The 16,054-nt window shown below is 44.1% G+C and overlaps 1 protein-coding gene across 2 annotated transcripts in view; it reads right to left on the bottom strand.

The window, feature by feature from the left end:
• Dct (dopachrome tautomerase) overlaps nucleotides 1-16,054 on the bottom strand; it is a 35,130-nt gene that overhangs the window by 11,137 nt on the left and 7,939 nt on the right. For both annotated transcript variants that reach the window (XM_038310588.1, XM_038310589.1), the window contains exons 3-6: nucleotides 13,741-13,841; nucleotides 12,921-13,087; nucleotides 9,532-9,711; nucleotides 7,596-7,731 (exon numbers count right to left, since the gene is read on the bottom strand). In XM_038310588.1, the coding sequence (XP_038166516.1) occupies nucleotides 7,596-7,731; nucleotides 9,532-9,711; nucleotides 12,921-13,087; nucleotides 13,741-13,841 (584 nt within the window). The remainder of the gene's footprint in view (nucleotides 1-7,595; nucleotides 7,732-9,531; nucleotides 9,712-12,920; nucleotides 13,088-13,740; nucleotides 13,842-16,054) is intronic.

Here is a 16,054-nt window from a genome sequence, read left to right as displayed (position 1 = left end):
CAGGAGCAGAGCATATGGTTAGCATGCTTGAAGCCCTGGCTTAAATCCCCAGCACCAAATGAAACTAAAAAGTTAAGAAACTATGGAACAGCTTTATAATTATATGAGCTAAGTAGAAATATATTGCATATAATTTATAAATTATAATTACTACTATATACAACTTGAAACATGAAAGTAAGTATAAAAATTGAAATGGGGGCTAGAGAGATGCTTTGAAATCTCCTTCAGCCAATAGCCTTTAAGATACTAGCCCACTTGGGCGTGGTCTCTTATACTATAAATGCAGCTGTAAAGCCTGCACTCAGTCTCTTGTTCCAGCTCTCACTTCCGGCTGCTAGATTTGGTTCCTGTTCTTCATTTGTACAGAGGATTTAATCTAGGACTGTGATCTGTGAGTCTACCCCTAAATAAATAACCCTTTATTATACATAATTATGAACTAGTTTGGGATTATTTTGTAACTTCCATCATCAGAGAGACAGTTCAGGGTTAAGAGTGCTTGCTACTCTTGCAGAAGACCAGCTCCCACATAGAGTTCACAGGATGTGACTACTCCAGGTTTTCAATGCCCTCTTCTGGTCTCTGCACTGAAGATGCACATGGTGCAAACGGGAATAAGCACACACACACACACACACACACACACACACACACACGTGAATTTAAAACATCTAAATGTAAAAACTGAAAATGGAATTATGAGAATTTTAAAGCCTTTTTTCAGGCTGGGGAGATGTCTCAGTGGGTAAAGGACTTGCCACACAAGCATGAGGACCTGAGTTCAGATCCTCAGAACCCACATGAAAAGGCAGGAGCTATTGTGTATACACCTATAGTGAAAATTTGGAAAGAGATGTATTGCAGGGTCCCCTGGCCAGTCTGTTTAGCTAAGCCACTGAGTTACAGATTTAGTGAGACATTGTCTCAAAAAAATAAATGGAGACTAATTGAGATACTTTATAGTAATCTGTGGTCTGCACATGCATACATGTGTGTACACATGCACACACAGACATACTATCCTAACAACTCGGGTTTCTATCACTGCAATACAGACTATGACTAAAAGCAACCCGAGGAGAAGTGGTTTGTTTCAGTTTACAGTTGCAGCCCATCATGAAAGAAGACAGGAACTCAGGGAAAGAACCAAAACAAAGACACAGAGAAGTGCTGCTCACTGGCTTGCTTCTCTTGACTTCTCAGTTTGTTTTCCTATACACCCAGGACTCCCTGCCTGAGGCTAGCACCACCTATAATGAGCTGAACCAGCCTACACCAATCACCAATCAATCAAGAAAATGCCCATGGCTCTATCTGATCGAGGCATTTTCTTCCAGTCGAGATTCCTTCCTCTCAGATGATGGTACCTTACATCAAATGACAAAAACTAGATGGGGGGGAGGGTGGTGGTAATAAGACTGGCTTTGGAGTCTCAGTGCATTTAGAATTATAGTAGATTTGGTGGAAAGCAAACATATGAGTTAGCTATTACCACCTAGCCAACTCATGGGCTTCCCAACCAACTTGAAGAACTCACCACATGTAGCTTGTAAAAAGATAATGCTGAAGCCACAAAGAGAAGTCACCTCTTTCCAGCTAGAGGACTTCTACCAAGAAGATGAAGAGTCCTGATGAGGCTGTGGAGAAAGGTGAACACTTCCACACTGTTGGTGTGGACTTAGTAAGGCCATGATAGAAAACAACAGAGAAGGGCCTTGGAAATGAGAATGGGAGCGACTCCACCCCAGGGTTTACATCTAAAGGGCATAGTATATCAAAGGACACCTTCTGTTTCTCACCATGCTAGTCACAGTGGCCAAGATGGGGAGTCAATCTCCATGCACCACAGAGGACTTGACCTTGAAAAGATGATGCAAGGGCCAGAAACATAACACAGGTAGTAGGGTTCATGCCTACATGGCAGATCCCATCCCCTCAAACCACATAAACTAGGTCTTGAAATATAACTTTAAATTACATGGAAAAGTTGTGTGTATATACAATGAAAGACTGTTCAGTTACCTTTTTTATTTAACTTAGGGTCTCATGTAGGCCAGGTTAGCTCTAAAATTACTACGCAGCCAATGATTGCCCAGAATTGTCAATTCTCCTGCCTCTACCTCTTGAGTGTTGAGATTACAGGCATGTAGTACCATTCTTAGCTTCTTCTCAGTTCTTACGGGTAGTTTGTGGCCTTCAGTGAAAACACAGGTGATCTGGAACACATGGTGGGAGGTAGAATAAGCTAGGCACAGAGACAACTGTGCCCTATTTAAAGAGAGTTCCCAAAAGAGCATCCTGAGGGTCTAGCACAGCTTCCTTCTCAACAGTTAACTATTTAACGTTACAGTGTACTGGATTTTTCATATTTTATGAACTATATCAAAATCTGATACAGAAGAGAGCAATGATTAGCTTTCTAGTGGCCTAACCTCATTTTCCATGATAAATGCATGGATTTTCTGTAACTCATAAGAATTATTACAATTTCAGATATTGCTTCAGAGTTTTTTCCTCCATCTAAATGCTCTGCCTTCTCTTCCTTCTCATTGTGACCCTACAGAACTTCGCAGTTTTCTTGCTTGTAGATATTTCATGAGAAAAATCTTAATAAAAACAGTATGCAGCATAGTTCCATAAATTGCCTCAGGAATTTGAAATTCCTGAAGCTATAACTCTGTCAACTAAAATGGTTTAAACCTAAATCTCAATATGCAAAATCATTTAAAGCCAAATTGGCTTCAGCAGAACCTCTCTGTACACAGCCTTAAGTACGCATGGGTTCTGATACCAGTGCCAAGATGTTATTCCCCCCACCTAACAAAGGCTCCGGCTTTCTGTTTCATTTTATTTTTCATATGTATACAATAATATATTATTACTCCTCCCCTAAATTTTCAACATGAAAGGCACCAAAAGTAATGAAGAGCAAGGCAACTTGATGTCTAGTCCCCTTGAACTGCATTTGAGCTGTAGTGTGTTTCATTAATAGAGCTGACGTGTGGGCTCTCAGCTAGGACAGTAGAAGAATATGACTAAAGGAAATATTCCACAAGCTAAGACAGAAGTTCAAAGCCAGCATGGGTGAGATAGTGAGACTTCATTGCCAAACAGAAAACATGAAAGGTATAGGGAAAGATTGGGGACGGGGAGAATGCCCTACAACCTGACTTCAAATGAAGAATGTAATTCCCTTGTTTTAAGGGCCAGCAACATGAAAATCTGTGAGCTCATAGCGTTCAGTGAAATAAGACAAGCATGCTCCTACTGCCTGTTTCTCCACACCACTTTTTACTGGGCACTGCACTCGGTAGTTTGCACATTATCTATGGCAGCTTTCAGGCTTCAGTGAAGGTGCTGAGGATACAGCTCTGTACCTACTGAGCAGGCCCTAGAACCCGGGTTCAGTTGTTCAGTTCCCAGGACCAATTACAAATAAATAAAGAAAAGCAAGGGAGGTAGGCAAGGATGGAGAGAAAGCAACAGAGGAGGTGGAGAGGAGAAAGAAGGGAGTTGAGGAATTAAGTAAGTGCAACAGAGTCTCTCCGGCACAGAAACCTCAGAATTTTGCTCTCTGGCCATTTACAGAAAAATCTGGCCTGTGCCTGTAGGCTTTAATGAGGTTCATGGGCTTCCTCACAGAGACAGGAGTCCTAGAGAAAACTGGTTTACTAGCATCTTGCTATTATTTCCTTTAGGAGCAGGGGGAGGCTTGTGATCTCACCCTCAATCTGTTAAAGAACTGCACGATTCTCCTGAAAACCATTTGAAATACTGACAAAAGAAGTTATGACATTTTCCTAATGAACAGGGCTTGTGTGCTCAAGTTTATGGTCAAAGGTGCACACTTTAATAAAACCTTAGCTAGAGACCTAGTATCAGTGAAGAGAAGAAATGACAGATAGATTCTGGAAACCTGGGCATGAGCTGATGGCTGAAGTGGGGTAGCCAAGGACATGATCTGAAACAGGAAGCAAGAGACGGCAAGCAATATCTTAGCTAGAATTTCTACTGCCATGAAGAGACACCATGACCACAGTAACTCCTATAAAGGAAGTCATTTAACTGAGGTCGTGGCTCACAGTTACAGAGCTTCAGTCCGTTATCATCCTGGTGGGACATGACCGCATGCAGGCAGACATGACGCTGGAGAGGTAGCTGAGAGTTCTGCATCTTGCAGGCAACAGGAAGTGAACTGAGACACTAGGTGGTACCTTGAGCATATATGAGACTGAAAAGCCTGTCGCCTCAGTGACACACTTCCTCCAACAATGCCATACCCACTCCAACCAGGCCACACCTCCTAATAGTGCCACTCCCTTTGGGGGCCATTTTCTTTCAACTCACTACAGCCAGCATGATGGAGATGACATAAATGTCACAGATTAGTCCCCACCTGGTCAGAGACAAGGGCCAACAGGCCACACTCCCGAGAACCTCATCACATATTATTGCTATACATACTTGACAGGAGAAGCAATTTCTAGCAGGAATAACTAACCCATCACCTTTGACGTCAGTATTTACTAAAGCTCATTTTGGCCACCATTGAATGCACCCAGGATCCCCAGCAATATATTGATTCCCGGGGACTGCACCCTTCACACCCCTGGGCGAGCTGACGTCACTGGAAACTATGCTTTCATTGACACCCTCTTCTTTGTATCACAGGTCCAGTAAAGGACAGTGAGTCACCTTTGAAATCCCAGGGACTCTGTAGCAGCAGCCTCAGGGCAGGACTGTCTGCACTAGACGAGAAGAAGGTAAGGAATGTCAATGAAGGTTTGGGAATTCAAACCCAAGGTGTAGTTCTCTAATCCTCGCCCACAGACTACCACAAAAAAACAGTGTTATTTTTAATGATGACATTCAAATTCTCTGTGGAGTGTCTAGAGCATCGTCATGTTATCCCGAGGTAAAGTTACCTTAATAATTAATAAGCACAGTGTTTATCCTACTCAGAGAATAAGACATGTGACCTGCAGACAGGAAAAGAGGCCCCGTGTTGTTCGGTGATACTCTCCTGATTGAACAAGTCGGGGCTAAATGAAGTCAAGCTGACTTAGAGTCCAATGTTTTTCCCCGTGTCACCTGGCCTCCCAGCAGTCTGTGAAGACAAACTTCTCTAAACTGCTGAAGCTGTGAACTGACAAGTTCACTCAAGTTCATGTGTTGACGATCTCTCTCATTGACGAGCCTGAGTTTAGACATGTGACCTAAGAGGAGGTAACTAGGTTTGTTGAGGTCTTCAGAGTGAAGCCCTGGTGAGACATGATTCGTGTCCTTCTAAGAAACAGCACACGAGACCCCTCTCTTTCCACCATCAAGGTTACAGCCAGGAGGCCCAGGAGGAGAGCTGTCGCAGCTTGAATGTAAAATGTCCCCTATAGATTCTTGTGTTGGGATGCCTCATTTACACCTAGTGGCACTGTTCAGGAAGATTCGATGGACATTTAGAGAGTGGAAGCTGGCTACAGGAAGAGGCTCGTTGGGGGAGGACTTTGAGGTTTTATAAGCCAGCCACACTTCCTGCTCACTCTGCTTCCTGTCTGTTGATGCACTGTGATTGGCAGCTTCACATCCTTCCTGCCTTGCTTTTCCACCTTGATCACCTTGCGTTCTAAGCCACTTTCTCCCTTCCTGCTGCTTCTCGTCAGGTATACTGGTCACAGAGATGAGAAAAACTAACACAAAAGCCTCATTTGATGCTAACTGTGCCCACATTTGAACCTTAAGCTGACCGACCCCCTGCCCAGAACAGGGGCTGCTGTTTAAGCTAACAAGTCAGTCAGGAGTTTCTATAAAGACCTGAGCAAGCTAAGATACATTAATAAAGTTCAACAAATGAATGAAAAAATCCTGGAAGAATCTAAATCCAAAATACTACCCAAAAGTGAAAGCACGTTTCCTTTTATGAAGGATCCTAAATCATCTACCTAAGACACACAGCTCTGAGGAGAGCCGGCAAGCTTGTTGTGTGACTTGAGGGCCTCCAAGGTAGACGCTTGCTGGAGGTCAGCACTTGGAAACCAGTTTTGCTGGTCTGTAAATCTTCCCAGCTGACTTTAATGAATGGCTCTGGAGAAAGAAAAAGCATCCTCAACACAGGAACTGGCCTGGTAGTGTCAGCTAGGCCAGGCTGTGCTCTATCAGACAGAGCTGTTCCATGGAGCATCGGCATCAGACAGGGTCCCCTGTGACTGTAATGGATCCGGACCAAGCCAATATAACCTATAGGCATGTCTGAGCACAGACAAAATACCCAGGGTCCTCTTTGCTGTCTGCCACAAACAACTGCTGCTGATTGACCAATAAACACTGTCTAGTCTGCCTTCCCTACAGTTAAGTGCTTTGAGTCCCCAAAGATAGAATCACCCTTTCTTCCTGACAGGATTGACCCAGAGTGAAAATCCCATGCTTGTTTCTACAAACCACCTGGCACAGACCCAAGGCTGACCAGTCTTCTCTAATGTCCCCTGGCCAAGACCCTCCCACCTTTCTCCATTCTTTCCCTGTAAGATCTGATAACCCATTGTGTTCATCTGTGGTAGAAGTGAACAGATGCCGTATGTTCCAAGCCCTCAGTGGATGCCTGAACCTTAGGTAATAACACACCTCATGCATGCTATGTATTTCCTCTACATGCATACTATGATGAATATCACCCAGGAATAGTAAGAGATTAACAAACTAATAAGATGATGATATAAAACAATAGCATACTATAATAAAATTGATATGACCATATTCAACTTTTGCTTCTCCATACCATGGTAGGACTGCTTTGTAGCTGTGCTCACTGAGGACCACCTCTTAGGGAAACACATTATGATGTGCATTTGCATACTGTGGCTCTGTCTGGCCCCGTCCCCATTCGAGCTGTCTCCGGAGAACTCCTGGGGACACTTCTCTTTAAGAACTCATGTAGCTTGGGGTTTTGAAGGCGATAACCCCACTGCCAAGCATTGCCAAAAATCCCTGTTTAAAGTGAGACTGAAATCAGATTTCTCAAAGCAAATCATTGCGTGTGGGATGTTAAAGAGCCATAAGGACCTTGAGTAGCCAGTGCCAGCTCTTTCTAATGGTTGTCTTCTCTTCTCATGGAAGGGTGAAGTCAAACAGTACGTGATTCGAAATCTTGGTTTCATGTCACCACCATGATTGAAGCATTTTCGGTTCTCATCAAGCCAGCATTCCTTGCCCCACCTTCTTCTAGCCAAGCCTTTGTTGTCTATAGGCAACAAGCTGACGGCCTTTTTGCGCAGTTAACACTTTCAACACCACTCATTGGCCAGTAAAACAAGATTTACAGCTGTGCTAATTTATGGTATACATTTTTGTTTTATTATTGACAGAACTCTGCTAATTGTAAACCACCTTCTAGACCGTAACTCCTAGTTAAGCTTATTTAAATCCAGCCATCCCTACAGGACAGACTTCTGAGTAGGGGCTTCACATGCTTTCCAGCCACGCTTCCCCTGTGGACTAAAATCAGTGTATATGTACACCAAACCTTCACTGCACCGGGAACCCAATGAGGCCGACAGACTGTGGAAAAAAGAGTTTCATCTGGTCTGAGTCTCTGAACATACCACAAACACAGGGTCATTGGCGGCTGAGTGTGGCGAAGCATTTGTTCCATTCAGGAAGGAGTGGACCAGATTATGAAGGCTCGTGACTTGAGAATCCAGGGTGCCGTCTGCTTTATCAAAACCTTCCAGAGCATTCCTGGGAGAAACCAAAGCGTCAGTGACTTCAGTAAAGACTGGCACAGGTCTCTGTGCTATCTCGCCATCTTCTAGTCTAACTCTGGATAAGGAAGAGAGAGGCTCTGCAGCTGACTGGCTGAGGGTTCTTTCCTTTACCATTTTGTAAGGATCTTCAAGAAGGGGAAGGAACTCAATCAATGCTGCCCCAGCCCCTGCTGGGTTATATTGCTTTCTTTTGTGCACACTATAGCTATTTATCTTTATTCTTGTTTTCTAAGCCTTGAAAGACAGGGACTATGTTTCCTTCAGATTTTTATGGCCAGGGCTTCTTGTCCTGTTCAACACATGGGCTGTGTTCAATAAATGAATAAATTGAACCAACACAGATAGGATCTTATATTCATATTTCTTGGTGAAAGAGACTGTTGGCTTAGCTGGAAGACACTTATGCTTCTAAACATACCCCAGCATTTCCCTTCTTCTTCTCTCTTTTCCATCTATATCTTCAGGAAATCTAAACATCTGCACACTGGCATGGTGATATTCCAAAGTAAGATGGCCTTGGGATCGCTGAAGAAATCAATGAGGACAGGTGGGGTCCTAACAATGTGTGTCCCTTACCGACTTCTAGAGAAGCCGTGATTGGGGCCACTCTCAGATCAAGTCTAGAGAGACTGCAGCCTGGCTTAAGAGTATTTTTGTCATAAGGAAAGATGAATGCACGGTTATTTTTAAAGCACTCTTAAATATTACCCTTGACATACTTTTTTCTTAGTTTATTTCAGACAGGGTCTCATTATGTGTCTTTGGCTGGCCTACAAGTCACTCTATAAACCAGGTGGCCTCAGACTCATAGAGATCCGTCTGCCTCTGCCTGCCCGTACTGGGATTAAAGGCATGTGCCACCATGGCCAGTTCTTTGCCTACTTTTCAAATAAATCTCAGGGCCATATCCACTTCTAGTACCAGCTCCAGAGCCCTGCAACAGTCAGTAAAATTCCTGGAATTATGTTTGGTCTGCCCTGTGGCTAACCCCATGTAAGTTACTCGATTTATGTGGGATGTGGTGAGTTCTAGAGAATGAGAACAAATCTGGCTTGGAGAAGGCCACGCTCCCTTCCTGGAGGGCTGCACACTTGGTTAGAACCCTATTTGCATACATACTCCTAACTCTCACTTTTTGGGGTGTGATAAGACTGATAGTTGGTCTCTAAGTTATTATGCTGCACAATACTTTGAGTAAATCTGAAAAACTCCTCTGAGAGTCAGACCCAGTACCAGGACCTGTGACTGATGAGCTTCTAATGCCAACATTAAAGAAAGTAAGAAAGGAATAATAAATGGTATGAACACTGCTAAAGTATGACAGTTAATGAGGCACCTTGATCCCGAGGCAATTCCTATATGTAAACAGAAATCAGAAATGAGGATGACATTTAGAAACCAATGAAACCGCAGTATTGGTAAGAGTGTGTTTCTCAGCACCAACCCTTCCTTACTCTATGCTTTTAAGCCTTTCTCCAATATTTGGATTTATAGATGTCTGCCAATACCCTGGGTTCCTTTTTGGCCCCACACAACTACAAGCATAGAGTCTAATGCAGTGATTCTCAGCCTGTGGGCTGAGACCCTGCTGGCAAACCTCCGTCTCCAAAAAATTTACATCTCAATTCATAACCACAGCAAAATTACAGTTATGAAGTAGAAACGAAAATTATGGGGGGGTCACCGTACCATGAGGCACTGCATTAAAGGGTCGCAGCATTGGGAAGGTTGAGAACCACTGCTCTGAGGTGTTGTAGAAGAGGTGAGTGCCCACCTGAAGCTGAAGGTAGAGTTCTGGAAGAAAGGTGGGTTGTCGAACGTTTGGAGAGACAAGCAATCTTGCACATTCTTTAAGGTTGGCAATTTCTCGCTATTTCTTCCTACTTGGTTTCTTCTTAACAAACCTTCATAGGTTCCGTTACACAGTGTGACCCGGCGGTTGTAGTCATCCAAGCTAAGATGTTCAGAATTGAAAACAACATACCTTAACTTTGTGGGTGACATCATGAATTTTTTTCCAAGCACTCAGGGAGGGGCACAGTCATTAGTTACTTTACACGGTCAGAAATAGGTGTGAAACTATGACCATTCCGAAGTCATCATGGACAGAAACACTTCAAAAATGCAGGTGCCCAAAACATGAATACAGGAGTCAGTGTGATAATAATTTCCATTCCGTCCAAGAGAATGTGAGAGTGTTTACAAGCCAGATGGTGGCAACTGTGATTGTAACTGAGTCTGAAAAAGTTAAAGGAGTAATATAGCAGCCTCTGTTACACTGAACCAAGCCAGTTTGGGAGGGATATATGTGTTGAGCTGGGGGAAGCATTTAGGCCAACTGGAGACAAACAGGAAGCCAGAAAAACAGATAAACTTATACAGATAAAATGCAGTACTCATATGGGAAGTCCTTCCGTATATGTGTTGCTTTTATTGGTTAATGAATAAGAAGCTGCTTTGGCCTGTGATAAGGCAGAGTAGAGCTCGGCGGGAAAAATAAACCTAATGCTGGGAGAAAGAAGGTGGAGTCAGTGAGATGCCACGAAGCTGCTACAGGAGACAGCCGCACCGGAACCTTGCCAGTAAACCACGAGCCTCATGGTAAAATATAAAATAACAGAAATGGGTTAACTTGAGATGTAAGAGCTAGCCAATAAGAAGCTAGAGCTAATAGGCCAAGCTGTGATTGATACAGTTTCTGTGTGATTATTTTGGATCTGGGCTGCTAGGAATGATCTACCAGTCTCTTAATACAAAGTACTAAACATTTCTTAATATTTAAAGTGATAAAGGTCCCAAGAACCTCAATTTGATTGTCCTACATTAAATACATACATGCATACACATACACACACCCACACATACAAAGTTATCAATATTATACCCCATAATTTATATAATTAAAATAGTCGTAACAATTATTAAATAATTATGACTTTAAAATAATAGGTGCATATGTTTATAAATAAATCATAATGTATAAATAATAATTTTTAGTTTATATACTTATTTATGTGAGTCTGTGCACACATGTGTGTAGGGGCACACAAACCTGGGGGGTTATGTTTCCTTGGCAAGAAGCCAGCAAGCACCACCAGGCCTCTTAAGTCTGACCTCCATGAATCTGGGGTGACGGACCTGCTGTTATGTTATGTTACAGATGCCTGGCTTATTATGTTTTCATGACTCTTCGTCAAGTCCCTTAACCACACTGTCACCTCCGCAGGTTATGAAACAAACGTCTTTTAAAGTGAAAACTAAAAGTCACATAGGGAACCGAGTGAACGCAGTTGGATCTCAGTAGTTAGGCGGTAAACGTGAGGGTCAGAGGGGGTTCACAAGGCCTGCTGCGGGCAGCTTGGAGTCTCAGAGTACTAGTTCATGGGTAGAGAGATTTTAATGACATTCCTGCATGGGCTTCAAAGAGTGAGGGGGGAAACTGGCAAGTGAGAATAGATGTACAGAGATGGAGGAACGCCAGGACCCTAACACCAGCTCCCAAAAGGCCCCGAAGCCTCACTTCCACAGTGTGTTCCAGTGAGACAGTCCGTGAAGTGAGCTCCAGATCCAGGCATGCTTAGGCTCCCCTCAACGAGGAATACTATGTCCACTAATGGAGGCTGGAAGATGGTCCAAGTAGCCTTTAAAACACTCACATTTTGAGCTCAGTATTCTCTAGACTTATACGATCACAGAAACTTCTTACCACATCACTTAGGAATACACAAAGGTGTGGTGGGAAACGGTCTTCTATGGGACCTACGGAAGCTGTGCAAAGGTATCTGGGACATCCTACCAGCTGAGGTCTGGCCTGAGCGCTTCAGGATGTGAAGAATACAGCAGACAGTCTCCTGAGGCAGGGCTGGGCCCCTCAGAAGAGCTGCGTGCCCAGGAGCCGTGACTGGCCAGGGAGGTACCTGAATCATGGAGGATAGGGAGGCAGAGCAGTGCAAGTCAAAACATGGGCATGTGGGAGAGACTAAATAAATAAAGGAAGGCAGAGGAGCCTGTTGGGGAATCTTTTTCTGATGCACAGTTGTTATCCCTTATCCACAATTTTGTTTTTCATGGGTAGTTACCTGCAGCCAACTCTGGTGTAAAATATTGTACAGTGAGCTGAGAAAGTATTTGGAAAGAAGAAGCAAGACTGTGTACACATCGGTCTCACCCCAGAACACTTTGAGATTGTGCTGCTTTATTATTAGCTTTTGTTGTTGATCTCTTGCTGTACCTAATTCATAAATTAAATTTGATTGTAAGTAGGAAAAATCAGAGTGCATAGGGTTTGGTACTACCTGCAGTATCAGGGGTCCCTGGGAATCTTGGAACAGATCCCCAAAGAACAGGCGGGTTACTGAGCCGCACCTGGAAAGGACGTGCTGAAGGAAGAATTCTTCCAGGACTCTGGCCCTCCCGTTTGCTCATGTGGCTTTGAAGGATTAAGAAATGTTGTTTTTGAGTCTCCCACACCCCAAGGTCTGTGCTTCTGTGCTGCACAACCCCTTGGGAACCTGTGAGCTAGCTTACTTCCAGAGGCTTCTACAGAGTCACAGGTGGTGCCCCCTTACCTAGAGCCTGCCATCTACCCACACCCTCCTCATCTCCCCCATATGTAGCCAGGGTCTCTATGTCCCTCCTGTCTCAGAACCATCAGCTCCACACACCTGTGGACTTGTCCTGACTCTCTTCTTGGCTTTACACACACACACATACACACACACACACACACACACACACACACACACACACCTGTTATAGAATTTTATAGACTGCTTGGCAATTCATTTGTCACAAACTGATCTCTGTAAATGCAGAAGGGCTGGATCTTATTCATCCTTCTGTTCCCAGCAGTGTGCTTGATGCTCGGCAACTGCTGGCTGAAGGCCGGAACTGCTTCTGAGTGTAAACCCATGCCCCTGGTCTCCAAACGATGCCCAAGCACACTCAACCCATTTGTATGATTTCCACACATTTACTTTTTAATTTGAGAAGTTTGAATGTTTAAGCTCCTACCTCCCCTGCGGGGGTGGGGGTGGGGGGCGGGTGGGGGCTGCTTTAAGGACTGTGTAAGCAAAGCTCCACGTACCAGAGACAGAAAGAGAGAAACACAGTCCTGTCACCCAGAACTGAGGGAAAGCAGTCTCGAGAGCTCCGTTGTGTTACCTGTCACACACAATCTCCCAGGTGGAGAATCTTGAGTTCTGACTAATCAGCATTGGATCATCTTGTCTTGCTGCTCCGAACAGCTCATCTGTGCAAACGTCGCACTCCGTCTTTCCGGTTGCAAAGTTCCAGTAGGGCAAAGCAAAGGACTCATTGCCAATGAGTCTCTGAAAGCAAAGGAAGGTCCTGTTACTCTGTGTATGTGCCAGATACGACGCAAAGGTGCGTAAGACAATGGCTGGCATGTTTCTTGGCCAATTTTATAGCAAAACTAGAAATACCAATCAAATGGGTTTTTTAAAAGTCAGTATACAAAAACATGTTCGTATATGTCCACGTGAATGCATAAATGTCACATATGCATTTGTGCATATGTGTAGATAAGCACAATGCAACTGTTCTGATTTAATGCAGAAGATCCCACCATTTGCAACAAAGTAGACAAACCTTGAAAACTTTATACTGAACGAAACAAACCAGATTTTAAAAAGAAAAAGGGAAATGCTGTATAATCTTATGCACATATAACATCTGAAAAAGAAATAATATCAAATGCGTAAAAAGTAGGGAGAATTGGGAAGAGGAAACAGTCTAGAATTCTAATTACAACAGGAGGGCAAAATTCACAACATCTTCACACACAGTTAATTTGTCAAGAGAGCCCACTTTAGATACTCAACACACACAGAAAGGAAAGCCATCTGAAATGCTGAGCGTATTACTTTTCTTGATTAGTTACCACTGAAATAAGTGTATCAAACATCACGTATTCCTCAAATGCAAACACTGTTTAGATAGTGTGTGCATGGTTTTCACCAACCTGGAGATCTCTTTCCAGCCACAACAAATGGTATCTGTGCCAGGTGACAAACGCAGGTCCTTGGTGTGAGAAATCTATGGCCTTATAGGGACGTCCTGGTCCTAACACAGTTGGGAAACAGACATCAAAGAACAGAATATTTGAGATGTTAAACCTTATCAGGAGTGTGTCTGTGTCCAAGAAGTCCACAGTACCTTAATTTAAAAACTATCTGTCTATTTAGAAGGCAACAGTAAGAAGAATGATAAAAAGAGTTCAAAGGCAATCTGCATTGCACAAAGGAGTCTCTTCCATTTCTTCAAGGTTTGATTTTTTAGCAGAGAACCCAGAAACTCAAGCCATTTTCAGTAGTCAGTGTCCTGTTACATAGTTCAATTTTTCCACAGTAATGCATGAACCTAAAAGGCTGTCTAAAAGCGTGGATCATTAAGACCTAAATGAAATGTATTTTAAAGATATTTTGTGACTTGTTTTTTAAAATTGCATAAATTTATAACAGAGAGATTACTTAATAATGAATCAACGGCGACCATGTTAACGCAGCCTTTGTACAACCAAAAGGAACCTTCAGGAATTCTGCCTCAACCATCAATCAGTGAGAACCAGCAGCTGACAAGCGTGGTCACTGAGACCAGAAGGCTACGCTGGAACCAATTTAGCTGGCCACTGGAACTGCCAATTTTAGTGAGGCGCTGTGGGCAATTTAACGCCCTTCTTGGTGCCTGCTCCATCCTTCTTCTGCCTTTCCACAGCAGCTTCGGATGGCCCGCAGAAGCCTCAGCTCTCTTTAGTTCTTTCAAAGCACCTGTAATAACTTCAGAGAGCTGAGCAGACACGAATATAAATTGAGTCCCTAGACAGGACCAGAAGCCACAGTTTTCCTTTCCTCCTGAGAGGCTTACCCTCTCATAAAGCAAAAATTCCTCAGAGTAATGACGGGAGAGCGATAAAGGCTCATAGCCAGAGGAGTCCCGTCATCTGGATGAAGGAAGACGGATGCTCAGCTGCGAGGCAGGCTTTAACAACGCTCTCACTAAAAACAGGGCTCCTGCTGCTGCTGTTGGCCACAGAGCCTTTTTAATAAATGAGTTTTTGGACTAAAGAAAAGTTTCAAGTTTTCTACACAGAATTATGAGAGGGACAGCAAAAGATGGGAACCAGTAACGAGCGGGACAGAGTGAGACGCCAAGGGAGAACTGTACCAGCCCAAGTGCACTGGGGATTGCGTCCACCCTCACCCCGGGGGGCGGGGACCAAGAAGGAGGGACAGCAGCAGAGAGAGCCAAGTGTGCAGACTACTCTGAGACGTTGTGAGAAGAATCTAGAACGGATTTAAACTTTCCAGAAACAAACCAATGGCTTCTCCCCAATCCATCGGTCACAGGGGATGAAGCTGCCGCTATTTGATTAATGACGTGAGTGACCGTCAACCTCCTGTGCCATACCCACCCGGCACCCAAGGTTTAGGTTCCGGGGCGGGGGAGTCCTCGACATTTCACAAGTGTTACTGTTGTGGCGGCAGAGGAACACGTGTATGGTAGATAGTGCACGCATGCGTGGGTGTCCAAGGACAACTGTGTGGAATCCGAGGAGCCTCCGAGCATTTTGGAATTGTGCTATCTAGGAAAGTCTACGCCAAGCCAAGCCATAGCAATGTCGAGTTCTTCCTGCTTAGCCTTGTGGATGATTTTTGCCTCTGTTGGATGCTTCGGAAAGCGGTGAGGTGAAAACCATGCTGATGGCCAGTGAGAAAGTAAAGACACTTGCCGAGTGAGCCTGAGCCTGACCCACGCAACCCACATCAAGGTGCAAGGAGAGAGCTGAGCTTGACAGAAGCCGCCTGTCCCTACTAGGAAGCAACCTCGAGTAAACTTCCAAGGGAAAGTCTAAAGACCTGTGGGTTTCAGGAGCCCCGCGCTGGTAGCCCAGAGACACAGTTCTGAACAAGGAAACGCTGCTCCTGGCATACGTTCAATTGATTCTCGCATTTGAAGAAAAGGCCAAGACCGGCTTTTAAGTCAAAGTTGATTTTTTTTTTTCTTTTCTGGAATCAAAAGGAATTTGCCTCCACTTTCCCAGCTCGCACCTTTGAGGATTTGGTTTCACAGAGAGCAAGGATTAGGCTTTGAAACCAGGAATATAAGCGAGGAGGGGCTTGCCGTGTCTGCCGAACAGGAAGAAACGGCCCCATTTGAACTACAGGCGGTGTTTGGTGATTCTGCCAGTGCAAAGAGTAACCCTCGCTTGAGGTTGCTTCCCGTTAATTAACTTGTATTGAATGACTTCCACTCCATGCCCAACCCAGACACAAGCC

The sequence above is a fragment of the Arvicola amphibius genome, chromosome 13, assembly GCF_903992535.2.
Source record: "Arvicola amphibius chromosome 13, mArvAmp1.2, whole genome shotgun sequence".
Classification (NCBI taxonomy): Eukaryota; Metazoa; Chordata; class Mammalia; order Rodentia; family Cricetidae; genus Arvicola; species Arvicola amphibius.
Note: the sequence above shows the minus strand (reverse complement) of the source record. Positions and strands in the feature narration are given on the sequence as shown.